This window comes from Dunckerocampus dactyliophorus, chromosome 17, assembly GCF_027744805.1.
Source record: "Dunckerocampus dactyliophorus isolate RoL2022-P2 chromosome 17, RoL_Ddac_1.1, whole genome shotgun sequence".
Lineage (NCBI taxonomy): Eukaryota > Metazoa > Chordata > Actinopteri > Syngnathiformes > Syngnathidae > Dunckerocampus > Dunckerocampus dactyliophorus.
The window spans coordinates 13,681,636-13,695,982 of NC_072835.1; the positions used below are offsets into that span (position 1 = coordinate 13,681,636).

Sequence of the window (14,347 nt, forward strand, 5' to 3'; positions counted from 1 at the left end):
ATAAATATTGATTGATTGATTGATTGATACAAGGCATTAAGAAGACACGTGCAAATTGTGAATGTAGTGTTGTACACTGGTCACTAGATGGCAGCAATGTTATTTTAATCTCCGGCGAGACACAAAAACATCAGACTTGATCTCCCGAACAACAGGCTTCCGTTGCAGGTTTGACTTATCTCACAACAGGTTCAATAATAATAATAACATAATAATCAATAATAATAATCATGACAACAACAACACGGGCTACTATTAGCTAAAACTCAACTCTGAACCCCCAACGTCACTTCCTGTCCTCAACACATCCGGGACATATTTACTGCGACACACACGAGTACAAGTTTGATTTATGTCTTAATTGGCTAATTTTCTCTGATTATATCAACTATATTGGGTAATACGAGTGTAAAGGTGACTATATTGGTGTTATTTCATGTCTACAGGGCTCTAATAATGAAAACCCAATAAATAAAACCCATATTTAGAAGGTCGGAAACAGGGTTTCTATGCTGTAACTACAAAAATATTCCATTTGTAAATAAGAAATCCACTCATCACGGTCGGGTCTGGAACCAATTAACCGCGGTAAACGAGAGATGATTGTACATACAAGGCAAGGGCCAAAAAAAAGAAAATGGTGCAGATCTGGATGATGGTGCACATGCAGGACACTTTCGGTAAAATGTGTGGAATTCGAGACAAATTACAAAATGTACAAGCACGATTATAAACATTATAAACGAATACATCTGTGACAGTGTCCGTCAAAATAGTGCATTATAATAGCAGATGAAGTTCTTTAAAAAAAAACAACAACAAAAACTAGCATGTTTTAAACAAAACAAACATTTTCTCTATGCAACTGTTTTATTGTAGATCTCCATTGTGTGTGGACGCAGCAGAGGGACACAGAAGCCTCAGGGAGCAATGTGGCCCATTTACTGTAACACCAGCGCACACACACACACTAACATACACACACACTGTAAGCAACTGCTGTTAATGTACAGCCCATTTACAACAGTAATGTACTGTATTAATGCAATGCAATACGGTTGTGTACTGTTTGCAATGCCTTGTGGGCTGTTCATCGTGAAGCAGAGGTCTTCAATGCTGTGTTAACGTGATAAATTACAGAAAAATACAGCATTTAAAAATACATCATTTAAAACGCGTTGGCAATTTTCTTCCTTAAAAAAAGCTTTCGGGGCCGCACGGTGGCCTAGTGGTCAGCATGTTGACCACACAGTCAGGAGATCGGGCTACCTGGGTTCAAATCTCCGTTGTGCATCTCTGTGTGGAGTTTGCAGTGTTCTCCCCGTGCGTGCGTGAGTTTTCTCTGGGTACTCCGGTTTCCTCCGGCGACTCTAAATGGTATTTGAATTGCCCTGCGATTGACTAGCGACCAGTCCGAGGTGTACCGCGCCCCGCCTCTCGCCCCAAGTCAGCTGGGATAAGCTCCAGCATACCCGTGACGTTTGTGAGGATCAGCAGCATAGAAAATGGATGGATGGAGAAAAGCCTTGGAGAAATCAACTAGTCAGCAGACACATGCAAAGTACAACATCCTGTCTGTACTTGTAAAAATAAACACCATTCCGTGTATTCTCAGCTGCGAGAAAGCAATACGTCATTTATTTGGTAACACTTGCATTTGCAGCTTAGCAACCTTATGTCCTTTTATCACTGCTTTGGTTCATTACTTCTATTCAGGTTTGCACTCGGGCCATCATGTGTGCTATGAAAAAAGTGACAGAAAATGCTGAAAAAATCCACAAAATTACAAAAAAACCCTAAAACAATCTACCTTACATTTGTCATAATTAGCTGAATATGACTGATTTCTTTACGCCGGTTTTTATTGCACGCACATGAAGGCCATGTTGCCAAACGCTGCATCCAGATTAGCAACTGAACAGTTTGCTATGACTGAAAGATTAATTAACATCGTAAATATTTAACCACGTCGCGGCTGGAAGAACGGTGCGTCTCATATGACCCCACCCCTCAAACATGTCGGACTGCCATCAATAATAGACTCATAATGAACTCAGTGCTCCAGTGATCCACATCCAATTATCAAGTATGGATTGATAATGACTTTCATTGTCAGCGCAGTTTAAAAAGGCCTGAAACCTGAAGACGCCGTCTGTGACTACAATAAATTATACATCATACTATACCTTGCAGGGAGGTATTGAACAATATGGTTATTATAGAGACTGGCATGGGTAGGTGATCATGATACAAAAGCTAGAATATTAATAACTACTTATTTACACACAGCATGCAAGAGTACAGTTTCAACTCAAAGTATAAGCACCTGTCACATCTCAGTCATTAAATCAGTCAATTATGCAAACATGCATTTATTACTTGTAGTATTTTAATTAAATATGTGATTAATTGTAACTGAATTATAAAAAAAATGGGATCATGTGTGCCCATGCATTAATTAATTAACATATTTTTTCTGTTGGGGGTGCTATTTACATCTAATAACCTTTATCATACCAGTACTGTAATTTCTTAAAACATAATTGTATATTCATTTATTTTCTACCATTTTATGTTAACATATTGGATGATTGTATTGGAATATGAGGATTCAATTGGAAAATGGACTCAATGTCGCCCTCTTGTGGCAAAGTTTCAGTACAGTATCCATCCATCCATCCTTTTTCTATACCGCTTCATCCTCATTAGGGTCGCGGGGGCATGCTGGAGCCTATCCCAGCTGACTTCGGGCGTTCAGTACAGTATCCGTCCAAAAATCCGTCCATCCATTTTCTAAACTGCTTGTCACCATAAAATCACGGGGGCATCTTGGAGCCTATCCCAGGGGACTTTGGGCGAGAGGCAGGGTACACCCTGGTTTGATCGCCAGCCAATCGCAGCCCAGTAAAATGTTAATGATAATAAATAAATAAATACATATTTAAAATAAAAATATATATATATGAAAATATAAAATAATTAAATTAAAAGTAAGGAAACTTCGCGCTCAATGTCGCCCTCTTGTGGTGAAGTGTCAGAAAGCCCATGTCAACTTGACATCGGAAAAAGTCAAATACAAATGTTAATGATGAATAAATAATTGAAAGTGAAAATAAAGACATAGTACAAATAGAAAAACATAACATCAAAAATAAGAATATATGTTAAAAAGTAAATATTAAAAAATAATATTTGCCACACAGTACAGTCACGCTCGGTTTTCAAACTCAACACCAACTCTCAATTTCCGATTCCGATATCAACTGAAACCGATACCAATATGTGTAACGTCACATATCTCCTGTCATGGAATGAACACATGTGGTGACCCACACGTGATTCCAAGCGGGGTCAGCAATAGAAAATGAATGAATAAATAATTATTTAAATTAAATTTGTAATGACTGCTAATCCTGACCTTCGGATACATTTCACTACATTGCACTACTCTAGTTTTTTATGACAGAAAATGTCACTTTTTATTTCAAGGCTGTCATTTTCCAATTATCATTATACCTCATTACATTTTTTCCATTTTTTTTGGAAGTCTCAACTAGTCAGCGTGGAACCACATGAAGTTGTTGTTGCACGCGGGCACTGTGTTGGCGACCCCCTGCTGTACATACTCTTCTGCAGATAGTACCAGGTACTGCATCTGTTTAAAATGAGATGTTTACAGAAATTAATGGTTGCGTTTGCAGTTTATGGTCCATTTTCTCCTCATAGGCTTGGTCCCGGTCATTACTTTAATGTAAATTTGCACTTTCCTCACGGCCGTGAGACCATACTGAATGTGAATTTCGAAGGACACGGACATGATACCGCCTCTGACCCGACCCTGGGTAGATGAGCCCGCCCCGTGTCAACAAAAAAAACCCCATTAGGCTTCACTACAGATCTTAAAATAAAGCCATGTCAGTTTTCAGTGAATAGGCTAACCGAGCATGATGTTGCTGTTAAAATGTAACATTAGCAATGTCCCACGTTTACACTTGAGACCATGCTAATGCTAATGCTGATGCGTATTTTGTTTGTTGCATATGTTATTAATTACTAATTAGTTATTCCTTTTTAACCCCAGTTCTCGTGGACATTTTTTTCCATTCCACTATCCCCCACAACACTTTCCCAGCTGTGAGTAATGTCCCAGTGGCTGGGGGTGGTGTTGGGTGGGGAAACAAAATTCTACGTCCAAAGAATGTTGATTAGATTAAATCTTCCCATTTAAGGACTGAGCACTTAAGGGAGGGCAGTGGGTGCGCGTTTATTCATCGTGACTAAACTTGTGACTGAAGTTGGGAGGTTTACACAGCCCCATCTGGAAACACAGAAGGATAGAAGGGGGTTCACTTAGGGAGCGTCACGCAAGAGGTGAACTGAAAAATACTTTACAAGGGAGTTCATGTGATTTTATTATTATTATTATTATTATTATTATTATTATTACTATTATTATTATATATGTGGTAGTGTGCTGCCCTGCATTATTTTGTTATTTCTTTCTGATGTTTTGCTCCTCTCATGTAAGGTACAACACTTCCCATTATAATAATCCAAGTTGTTGCTGTAGATCCCCTATTGTCCAAAATGTACGTTTAATGATGTTCCAACAATAACATGTGTCCCTAGAACCTGTTGAGGACCACCAAACATGAGAAAAGTCTTATCATTGCCCTCACTTGTTTGCTCCAATTTTGAGAGAGAGGAGGTCGGCTTTTAAGCTCTGGGTTTTCACCCATCATGATGGATAAAGCTAGCTAGCTGAATGAGACCTCCCCGTGTATACACCCACCACTTCACAGAGAAAAGCTTTGTAAAACAAACAAACAAACAAAAAAAATCACTTTGTTTTCAATTCAGTGAATAGGCTAAACTAGCATGATGCTGCTGTTCAAATGTGAGTGCAATGTTAGCACTGTAGCTCACATAGCTATGCTAGCTAGTGCTACTAACTTAATGTTAGGTTGTTGTATTGATATATATGGCATCTATTACGTTGGACAAGTGAAGAGTTACAATGTATATAAAAAGTGGGTGCTTTGTGAACCCACACGTGTCGGAGAAAGGTGTGCATTTGGTACCATGGGTCTTCAGTGGGGACTTGATCCGCCGGAATCATTCTCATATTCAAACCACAATTCCCTGTGCCAAGTGTCACTCACTATGCCAATCAGCCGCTTAAAAAAACCCTTACATTATACATAAGTGCCAGGTAGAATATGTAAATTCTCTGTTGTCTGAAGAGGAGCATTAGTAATTCCAGCTTGTAGTTGAACAGTGCAGCTCACTGCTATTGTCTGTCTGTCTATTTACATGTTACATGATTTACCTTACATCTATTTTACATTGCTAGTTGCTCTTGCTAATAGTGTGCATGTGACATGGGCCAGCACCCCTGATTCTGAAGGCCCTGGGCAGATTACTTTGACATGGCAATACACAGAAGCTGAAATGTGATTGAATTAAAAAAAAAATCTCTCTGGCGCTGATGCGCTGTGAACGAATGTGTAGTGAAGTTAGCCGCTAGCCGGCTAGTAGCAGGCCGGTGTGGTGTGGCGAGGTGTCACTACGCCAGTAACATAGTTCTTTGGCGTAACAATGTTAATAATGATAACAATGTCGCTGTAGCTTTGCTAATATGCAGGTCACATTATGTAAATGGGGCGTTTTTGGCATTTTTTTTAAATAGTTTTTTCCAGAAGGCTTTACAGGCAGAATAGGTGTGTCCCTTTACATGCCTTCATAGCTGTCTTTTTTAGTCTCTTTTTAGATCTTTAGAACACGCAGAAAAGATAAAGACGTGTGTTGGTGTCTCACACAAGGATTGTGGATGATGGGCAAAAATCCCCAAAAAGTTTTCCTTTAAGTTCCAAATGTTTTTCAGTGCTTGTGGCAGTAATTAGGCTAGCTGAGAAGGCCTACTCACGCTGACTGCACACCACTCTTAAAAGCATCAAGGCTCGATTTTGGACAACACACTTCCAATATACTATGGTGAACCCTATGAGACTTATTTAAAATTGATGAAATATACGATAATATGGGACCTTTAAATTAAATCCATCAAAATTGACGTGTACTTTATTGACGGTCCCTAAGTTGCTGAGCCAGTGCGTGTAGGAGTGGGTGTAACTCCAGAGTGAAGTCTTATGGGGCAGTAGGATCTGTGCGAGGTTTAACCCACATGTGGTTGTGTCAGCATCCCTAGTTGTAGATTTGAGTGTCTTGGCATTGAATTGATGGCCACAAACAATCCGTGGGTGGCGCGATGCTGCATCCTCAGCGCGTTAGTGTGCACTGTAGGTCTATTGTGTGTATGCGTGACCTTTCTCGTGTCTGTCACGTGTATGAACGGCACTTTCAAGCATGCTGCTGTGTCTGCAGACTCACCGCTTTGCTCCCAGGTTGGCAGGTAAGACTTAAACGAATCGTTTTTATTTGCAGTTGTAATAGAAATTCCCTGACATTTCTTTTGATGAGACGGCAGATTGTGGTGAAATGTGCAAGGAGATAAGGAGTTTAAGATAAGCTCGTGTCAGGAGTAAAGAGATAATAGCCTCAGGTTACTTTTATCACGGCCTGTCCACGTACAGTATGAAAACATATTGATATTTAAAGATTAACATCCTATCTGGAAATGTTGTGCCCTTCATTTTTATAACATTTGTAATTATTTTGGCTGTTTTGAACGACTCTAGGGGGAATTCATTTTTCAAACATGTTAGAACTGGAAAAACAATGGATGACAGTTGAGTTTGTGTACAGTATGTGCATTTTAGGATGAAGCCGTTTTAAGGATTGACTCGTTTTTAGGAGGGAATCAGTTCAGTTCAGTTCTTAAATCAGTTTTTGGGAGGGAAACATTATTTAGGCATTACAGGAACATACGTGGTGCATTCAGCATTAAAGATACTAAAGCCGATCCAATGTAGGTCAATATACTGTACGGTATGCCAAGCTTTCCGAACATTAGCATCTTAGCTTTGTGTTATAAGTGACAAAGCAAATTAGCGTAATCTCTAATCATATATTTAATTAATAATGAATCCATTTTATTCTTAGAATATGCAAAGGGCCATTAAAAACAAGGTGCAGACCAAAAATGCCCCCCCAACTTTATACCATTTTTTTTTAAATAAATGAGATATCAGTTAAATCTTGCCTGTATATTACATCATTTATTTATTTACATTTTTAATTCAAAGTCAGTTTAAATTCAATTCCCTGGACAGACCTTGTTTGACATCAGAAGTATTGTCATACAGTAATTCTATTTTGTTTGAATTGTTTTTGTTTTTATTGAATTGCTGTTGACTTTTACATATTTTCAGCACCTTAAACAAGCTTTGCAGTGTCAGCAGCATTCTACAGGGGGGGCCATAAGCTTCCATACTTAGGAAAAAGAACCATTCATGCTTTTATTCATATTACGGGCTCTATATGATTTCCATTGTTTCGACTCCACTGCTGATGAATTTGCATTAGCACAGTTGAAGTTACGCTTGTAATGGTGTTGGTGAGGGTTCCTTGGGATGATTGATGTGTTGCATCTTCACCTGATACACCATGGCCTTCAAATGCTCCCAAAGACAGAAATCAAGAGGGGAGAGATCTGATCTAAAACATAAAAATGTATATTATACATTTCCTACATATGGAAACGTATGGCCCATCCTGTATCACCTCGTTTTGGGGCAGTGTGCATGTAATTTCCCCGTACTTGGTAACTCTCGTTCTTTTCTCCAGGAATGTTCTCCAGCAGGGTGGCTCGGCAGTAGATGGCGCCATTGCAGCTCTTCTGTGCACCTCTGTGGTCTATCCCCAAAGCATGGGCCTGGGCGGAGGCGCTGTGGTCACAGTTAGAAACAGAACAGGTTAGTCCTCTGTTGCTCATTAGGACGTCTTCAAGCTGAGTCTTAATAATGTGTCGTCCCAGGCAAGGTCACGGTCTTCAACTTCAGAGAGACCGTCCCTCGGAAATTTAAACACAACCTCTTAGACGACTGTCCTGCCACAAGCAACCATGTGACAGGTAATTTGTCAGTTAATCCACTGTATTGATATATAGAGCCTGTTTCCAATCTTCTTACCTCCCAGGTAGTCAGTGGATCGGCGTTCCAGGAGAGCTGCGAGGCTACGAAGTCCTTCACAAGCAGTTTGGCCGGCTGCCATGGTCCAAACTGTTTGAGGAGCCCATCAGACTTGCCAAGGAGGGCATCCCCGTGTCTCCTTTTCTTGGGAAGCTGCTTCAGTTCCCTTCCATCAAAGGCAAAGTGGAAAGTTCAGCACTGTGGTATAAAAAAAACCCAGAACATTTGAGTACAGTACAAATGGAATAGAGCTGCAACATTAACTACACTTCTAGCAAAAATAACATAATATGCACCAAAATAACGTGTAAAGGCATCACTTTGTGAACACATTATGAACTGCAAATGTCAGACTACATGTGAAACACAATTTCTTAGTTTGACACATTATTAAATAAAAGGAATGCAAAATATAGAGTATAATACATAAAAAAATACATTAGAAATGATTAAAAGTACATTAGGCTGCCTGCAGGGGCGCTGCTTACCACCAGGCAAGGCAGGCAAATGCTTGGGGCCCCGACGGCTGATAAACTTCGAACCTCTACAGCAGTGGCGCTATGCAAACAGGCCCACTGTGAATTTTTTGCCTTATGCCTCAGCAGACTCCAGAATGGCTTTGGCTACCTGTAAAACACTATTTCTCATTCTGACATATTATCCACAAACAATAATCACAATAAATACAGAAAATGTCCTTTCTGTTAATCGAGTGTAACATGTTAATACAGTTTAAATGAAATTAAACTGCAATGTAAAACAAAAATACAGAAAGTATCAAAGAAATACATTTAAAATATTACGAAACAAACTACAAATGTTACCGGCTAGCTGTTAAACACACTCCTTCACCCCTGCATGTTTCTTTAAATATGTTTAAAAACATAAAAATACAGAAATTGCCAGTAGTTAAAGTATAATAAATGTAAATCTTTTTAATATTTAGTGATGTTTTAAATAGAGAATTTCCTCTGTGGGAGGTCATTATAATACATTAAAAACACAGCTGCAAAACATCATTTCATATTCTGATATATCATTATTCACATAAAATAAAATGGCTAGAACGATAGAGAATGTCCTCTGCAAATTAATCAAGTACAGAAAATTTCCTCTTTGGAAATTATCCAAGTAAAATACTTCCCATAAAAATTAATTTCAAATATTTTGCTCCCCCACCCACCCAGTGAAGTTTTCTGCAACGAGAACAGCAGCACTCTGACGACAGGAGACGTGATTAAGTTTCCTCAACTGGCTGAAAGCATGGAAGTGATTGCCAAGCAAGGAGCGGACGCCTTCTACGGTGGCGAGATTGGACGGCATTTAATTCAAGACGTTAAAGCCGCAGGTGGGTAGAGAAAATACTGTGTACTGTACATACCTGACGCAAAATAAATAGGTAGTAGGAAAGTATATTAAAAAAAAAAAAGTCACATTTTCAGGTGGGACGTTAGAAATGGAGGATCTGAGGTCCTATCGGGTGAGGGTGGTTGATGCCTGGACTGTTCCGTTGGGGGACACGATGATGCACGTCCCTCCGCCGCCTGCCGGGGGCGCCCTGCTTGCATTCATCCTCAAGATCATGCAAGGTTGCACCCTACAGTCACACAGCTTATACAGAAACTGAATACATTTAATGATTTAGATTTACTTTCCTTCCACAGGGTTCTCCTTGACATCACATTCCCTGGTTGGTGACCACAAAGTCCTGTTTTACCATCGTTACCTGGAGGCAGCCAAATTCGCTAATGGCCAGCGAGGGAACATTCGTGACCCTTTCTTCAACAGCAGGACGGTCAGGATCTGAAATACATTTATGCTAATATGGCGAAAAATGTATAGTTCAAGAAAAACAAGAAGAAGCTACTGTTACTGTGCTGGTACGGGTGACAGAAGAATGCTCAGCAAACCTTATAGAATAGCAGTTGACAGCAAGGGCAAAAGGTAACTGATCATCACGAGCAGATATGACACGAAGGAACGGCGCATGCACGATGCTGGTGAAGGTTTGGCAACAATCTGGCAATGGTATGACGAGGCAGCACTGCTTAAGAAGGGGCTGATTGCTAATGGCCTGCAGCTGCGCTAGCCAAGGAGCTGGTGAGAGAGTTCCTCTGCAGAGCCGAAATGAGACAGCAGAGGGCAGCATACCAAGCAGTGAGTAAGTCCTGACAGCTACAACAGCAGCTCAACAGCACCTCCCCAGGAGCCAAGTGGTATTGCAAGATAGGCGCTGTAGCTTAATTACGCAAAAGTTGTGTTTTCTGTGGCACGATAACCTCAAAAACCAATGATGGTGATTGTAGCTAATCAGAGGTCCGAAAAAAAGTCCTTTCCGGAAAAGGAACAACGGTGTTGAATCTCGGATAGGAGGATTTTTGAATGTGTTCTTCCAGAGTGCAGACCACTTGATCGACGACGCCTTCGTCCAGCACATCAGGGCGATGATTTCCTCCAACGGCACCCATCACGACTCCTACTACGACGTCAAGCCGTTTCCGGACCACACGGGAACGTCGCACGTGTCCATCCTGGACGAAGACGGACTGGCTGTGTCTGCTACCAGCACCATAAACCACCTGTGAGCAAGAAAACGTTGCCAAATAGTAGAAGAGGTTCTGATCGGTTTCTGTCTTGTGGCTTAGATTCGGAGGAACGGTTTACTCTCCGCAGACAGGCATCATCCTTAATAACGAGCTGTCTGACTTCTGTGGGAGAGCAGACACATTAAAGCCAGGTAAGGCGTTAAGATCTCCACCCATGTTGTGCCAGCAGAGACACGCTAATTTCCCAATACAGGCGTCCCTCATTTATCCTAATTGGTTCGAGACTCCACGGCGATGTGTGAATTTCCGCGAAATAGGATTCAATATTAATAACTGGAATATTTTCATAGTTATGGCGTAGAAAACCTGTTTACTATCTTCTAAATACCTTTTTTGACATTATTGCAGCCCTCAAGACATGAAATACCACCCATGTCCATTTGTATTACCCGATATAGTCAACAAAATAAGAGAAAATAAGACATATTAGACATAAATAAGATAACAGACTCACTAATTAGCAGTTGCTTGTTTTTTTTCTGGACAACGTACTTGTCAATGAATTGTAATGGTGGCTTTAAATGACTTTATGCTTGTATTACCCAATATATTAAACATAATAAGAGTAAATAAGCCATTAAATAGTAAATTAAATTCCTGTGTGTGTGTGTGTGTCACAGTAAATGTGTTCCTAGCGTCACGTCTGGCCCTTGTCTCACCGAACACCGACACCTAGTGGCCAATGTAGAATACAGCATGCTTCTTCTCCCTTGTATTTGTATTTTCGTTAGATTTTTCATGCTTGAAATGCTTAATTTAGGCCCTACAATTTGCTTAAAGATGCATATTTTTTCTACTAATAATAGGCAGTATTCAACCACTAAATCATTTATTAATACATTTCTGAGCGATGTTCGAGCGAGGGACGACTGGATGGAAAAAAGAGGCAGACGCACGACATGACAAACAAACGTGTTGTGGTGGTTCTGGTCGAAACAAAATATCACTCATCAGCGGTATTAATGCTGGCTGCGCTTTACTGCTACTACACCATTGGTTCTGTTACAGCTGTGGTGTGCAATATAACCGTTAATAAATTACCATGTGGTGAAAAAGAGCATATTTTCTTTTCCGCTTTCTCATGCACTACCTATTATCACAAGCCCCTGAGGTTGTAGAATTTGGAATTTTGTGCAAAAACAGGGAAAATAGGGAAGCAAATAATGCGACCCAACCAAGTCACACGTTTAGTCTCTGTTCAGGCTGTTCAGTACAACATGACTACGTCTATAATAAGCCAACAATAGTCTCTATATGCTTTGCATGTGGTTTCAGGTGAGCAGCCTCCCTCCTCCATGACACCAGCTATACTCGAGTCCAAGTCTGGAGGACTTCTTGTGATTGGAGGAGCAGGAGGAAGCATGATCACCCCTGCGGTGGCCTTGGTAGGACTTATAAAAAAAAAAGTCTCCACTATTTGTTTGCTTATTTACGGTTTCTTTGTTTCCTGGTTATGGCCCGCGCAGTCTCTCATAAATCACCTGTGGCTGGGCATGAGCCTCAAGGAGGCCATTGCTGCTCCAATACTGTTTGTCGATTCCAAAAACAAGGTGAATTTTGAGCAAGATTTCGACAAGGTGAGGTATTGCAGTCCACGATGAGATAATATTGTTAAATGATATTAAAGTGGTGTTTCCTCTGTGGTGCTTCAGTCTGTCATAGATGGCCTCAGAGCACTCGGACACCAGGTTGGAGAAATGGAATATTTTTTCAACGTCGTGAATGCTGTGGAAAAGGAGAATGGGTGCATTGTCGGAGAATCAGACAAGAGGAAGATGGGAATGTCGGATGGATACTGACGCTATGGACACGTTCCATGTGTGCCTTCAGAGCCTCGTTGATAAACTGAGCATCATCGGGATGCTTCTTAATGGAAGCGAAGGGCTTGAATACATGGACCCTTTATAGCGCACTGTCAATTTTAACCCTTGACATAAAGTCAAGTACAAGACTTTACTATAAGAAAGGACATTTTGAACCTGAATTCTTATTATTATTTTTCATTATACATTTTTTATTATCACCATTTGTCTTTATTGATCCATTATTATTAATTGAGATCATTTTGCTACAAATATGATTATTTGATATCATATTCTACAATGCTCAGACATCATTGACAAATTAGAAGTCTGTTCTGAAAGTTTGGCCTTCATTTCCTAAAACGTTCTACGCAAACAAGAAAAAGTTTTAAAACAATTACAAAAATGTTCTAGTATTTTTGGGGATTTTTTTTTATTACCTCTAAGCACAGAAAAACACAAATAAGATTAAAAAAATAACAGAATTGATTTGAAGTGCCTTTTTTTAGTGATGGTGTTTAAAAATAAACTTTGATGTTTTTTAAAAGAGTAAAATTAATCTGTTTTCTGTGCTGAAGTAACGTACCAAATTTGAGAGGCTGTTTGTGGATTTTTCTTAATTTGATCATTTTTTTCCCCACAATTTGAAATTTTACAATCACCTTGCCTTATTTCCACTTCCCAAAATTAAGGACAGCATTTGGAATTTCACATTTTAACCGCCCCAAAAAATGCATACTAAATATGTTACAGTATTTTTTTACTTAATTCAAAATATTAGCATATTAAAATGCTATTATACTGGAATATATTTCCCCTTCATTATATTCAACTATTTTTAGCATAACCTACAGTATATTAAGGTGAAAAATGACATGGTTTATAGTGGATTATAAATGACCAATGGTTCCTTGTCCTATAAAAGGTGTTCACCTGTAAAACGGTCTCATTTGTAATAAACTGGAACACACCTTACACGTATATATCACCTGCAGCCAGTCAGCAAACCCAAACCATTTTTACGACTGCATTGTATTTGTTGTTACTTTCAAAACAAAACACAAAGTGTATCAAAGGTATTGATCCCATTTCTCTTCTTCTACTGTACATACTGTGTGATCTGCACTAATCTCCTCCATGCCCTGTCTTGCTTCGGGCGCTCAAAAGACTGAAGGAAGCACAGCAATACATTCCAGTGGAGACTCATTATAAATAAGTAATGCTTTAAGTGGATTCTGCTGCCTTTCTCCTGTGACACGCTGGCTGTGACTTATAAGATATACATTTTATCCTGTGTATGGCATAGGAAGATAACTTGTCAGTGTCAATAGCAGCCATTGGAATAAATGTAAGTGGTGGGACCGAGGCAATGAACAAATACTAATTGCTGTCTGAATTTGGAGACTAATTTGTCAAATTAAAACCATCGCAAATGTTTCATATTTCAGGTTGTACTTTATGTCTGTGTTGCATAAGTAAAAACTAAGGCATAACTCCAATTGTCTGCTTGCACACCTTTTTGTCTTCTTAATAGCTAATTGCTGAGATACTCGACAAGTGAAGATTTGATTCAGTCTGGGGGCTTTGTGGCGGCCTCCAGGGGGCTTTGGAAAATGTAGCCTGGAAATATTCACATGGCCAATTTGGTTCCTTTCATCAAGTGCAAACAAGTATCGTTTTGATTGCTGGCAACTACACAACCCATTTATACCAAACGCAGACTTGAGGGGCACATTTGATGAGAAAGAAGGAATACAATTTTGGTGAGGATCTGGATAAGGGTGAAGATTAGGATGGGCCTTTGACAACTACTATTTATTTGATGGGGAAAATCTAAACAAGTATAACA

General features: G+C 39.7%; 1 protein-coding gene across 2 annotated transcripts; it reads left to right on the forward strand.

The window, feature by feature from the left end:
• Positions 1–6,150: 6,150 nt before the first annotated feature.
• Positions 6,151–13,981, forward strand: ggt5b (gamma-glutamyltransferase 5b). 2 transcript variants are annotated; one of them, XM_054756949.1, is made up of 12 exons: positions 6,151–6,412; positions 7,747–7,874; positions 7,937–8,032; positions 8,098–8,293; positions 9,278–9,438; positions 9,521–9,679; positions 9,755–9,885; positions 10,487–10,671; positions 10,736–10,827; positions 11,972–12,081; positions 12,163–12,273; positions 12,349–13,981. In XM_054756949.1, exons 1-12 carry the CDS (start codon positions 6,240–6,242, stop codon positions 12,493–12,495), a joined length of 1,689 nt encoding a protein of 562 aa, XP_054612924.1. In that variant the 5' UTR covers positions 6,151–6,239; the 3' UTR covers positions 12,496–13,981. The 2 variants fall into 2 exon arrangements, with proteins under 2 accessions (XP_054612924.1, XP_054612925.1); XM_054756950.1 differs by having other exon boundaries at positions 9,533–9,679.
• Positions 13,982–14,347: the final 366 nt, after the last annotated feature.

Coding starts and splice junctions, on each gene's coding strand:
- ggt5b (XM_054756949.1), top strand. CDS start 6,240: ATGGCCACAAACAATCCGTGGGTGGCGCGATGCTGCATCCTCAGCGCG. Junction 8,033..8,097: donor CACAAGCAACCATGTGACAG/GTAATTTGTCAG, acceptor CTTACCTCCCAG/GTAGTCAGTGGATCGGCGTT. Junction 10,672..10,735: donor ACCAGCACCATAAACCACCT/GTGAGCAAGAAA, acceptor CTTGTGGCTTAG/ATTCGGAGGAACGGTTTACT.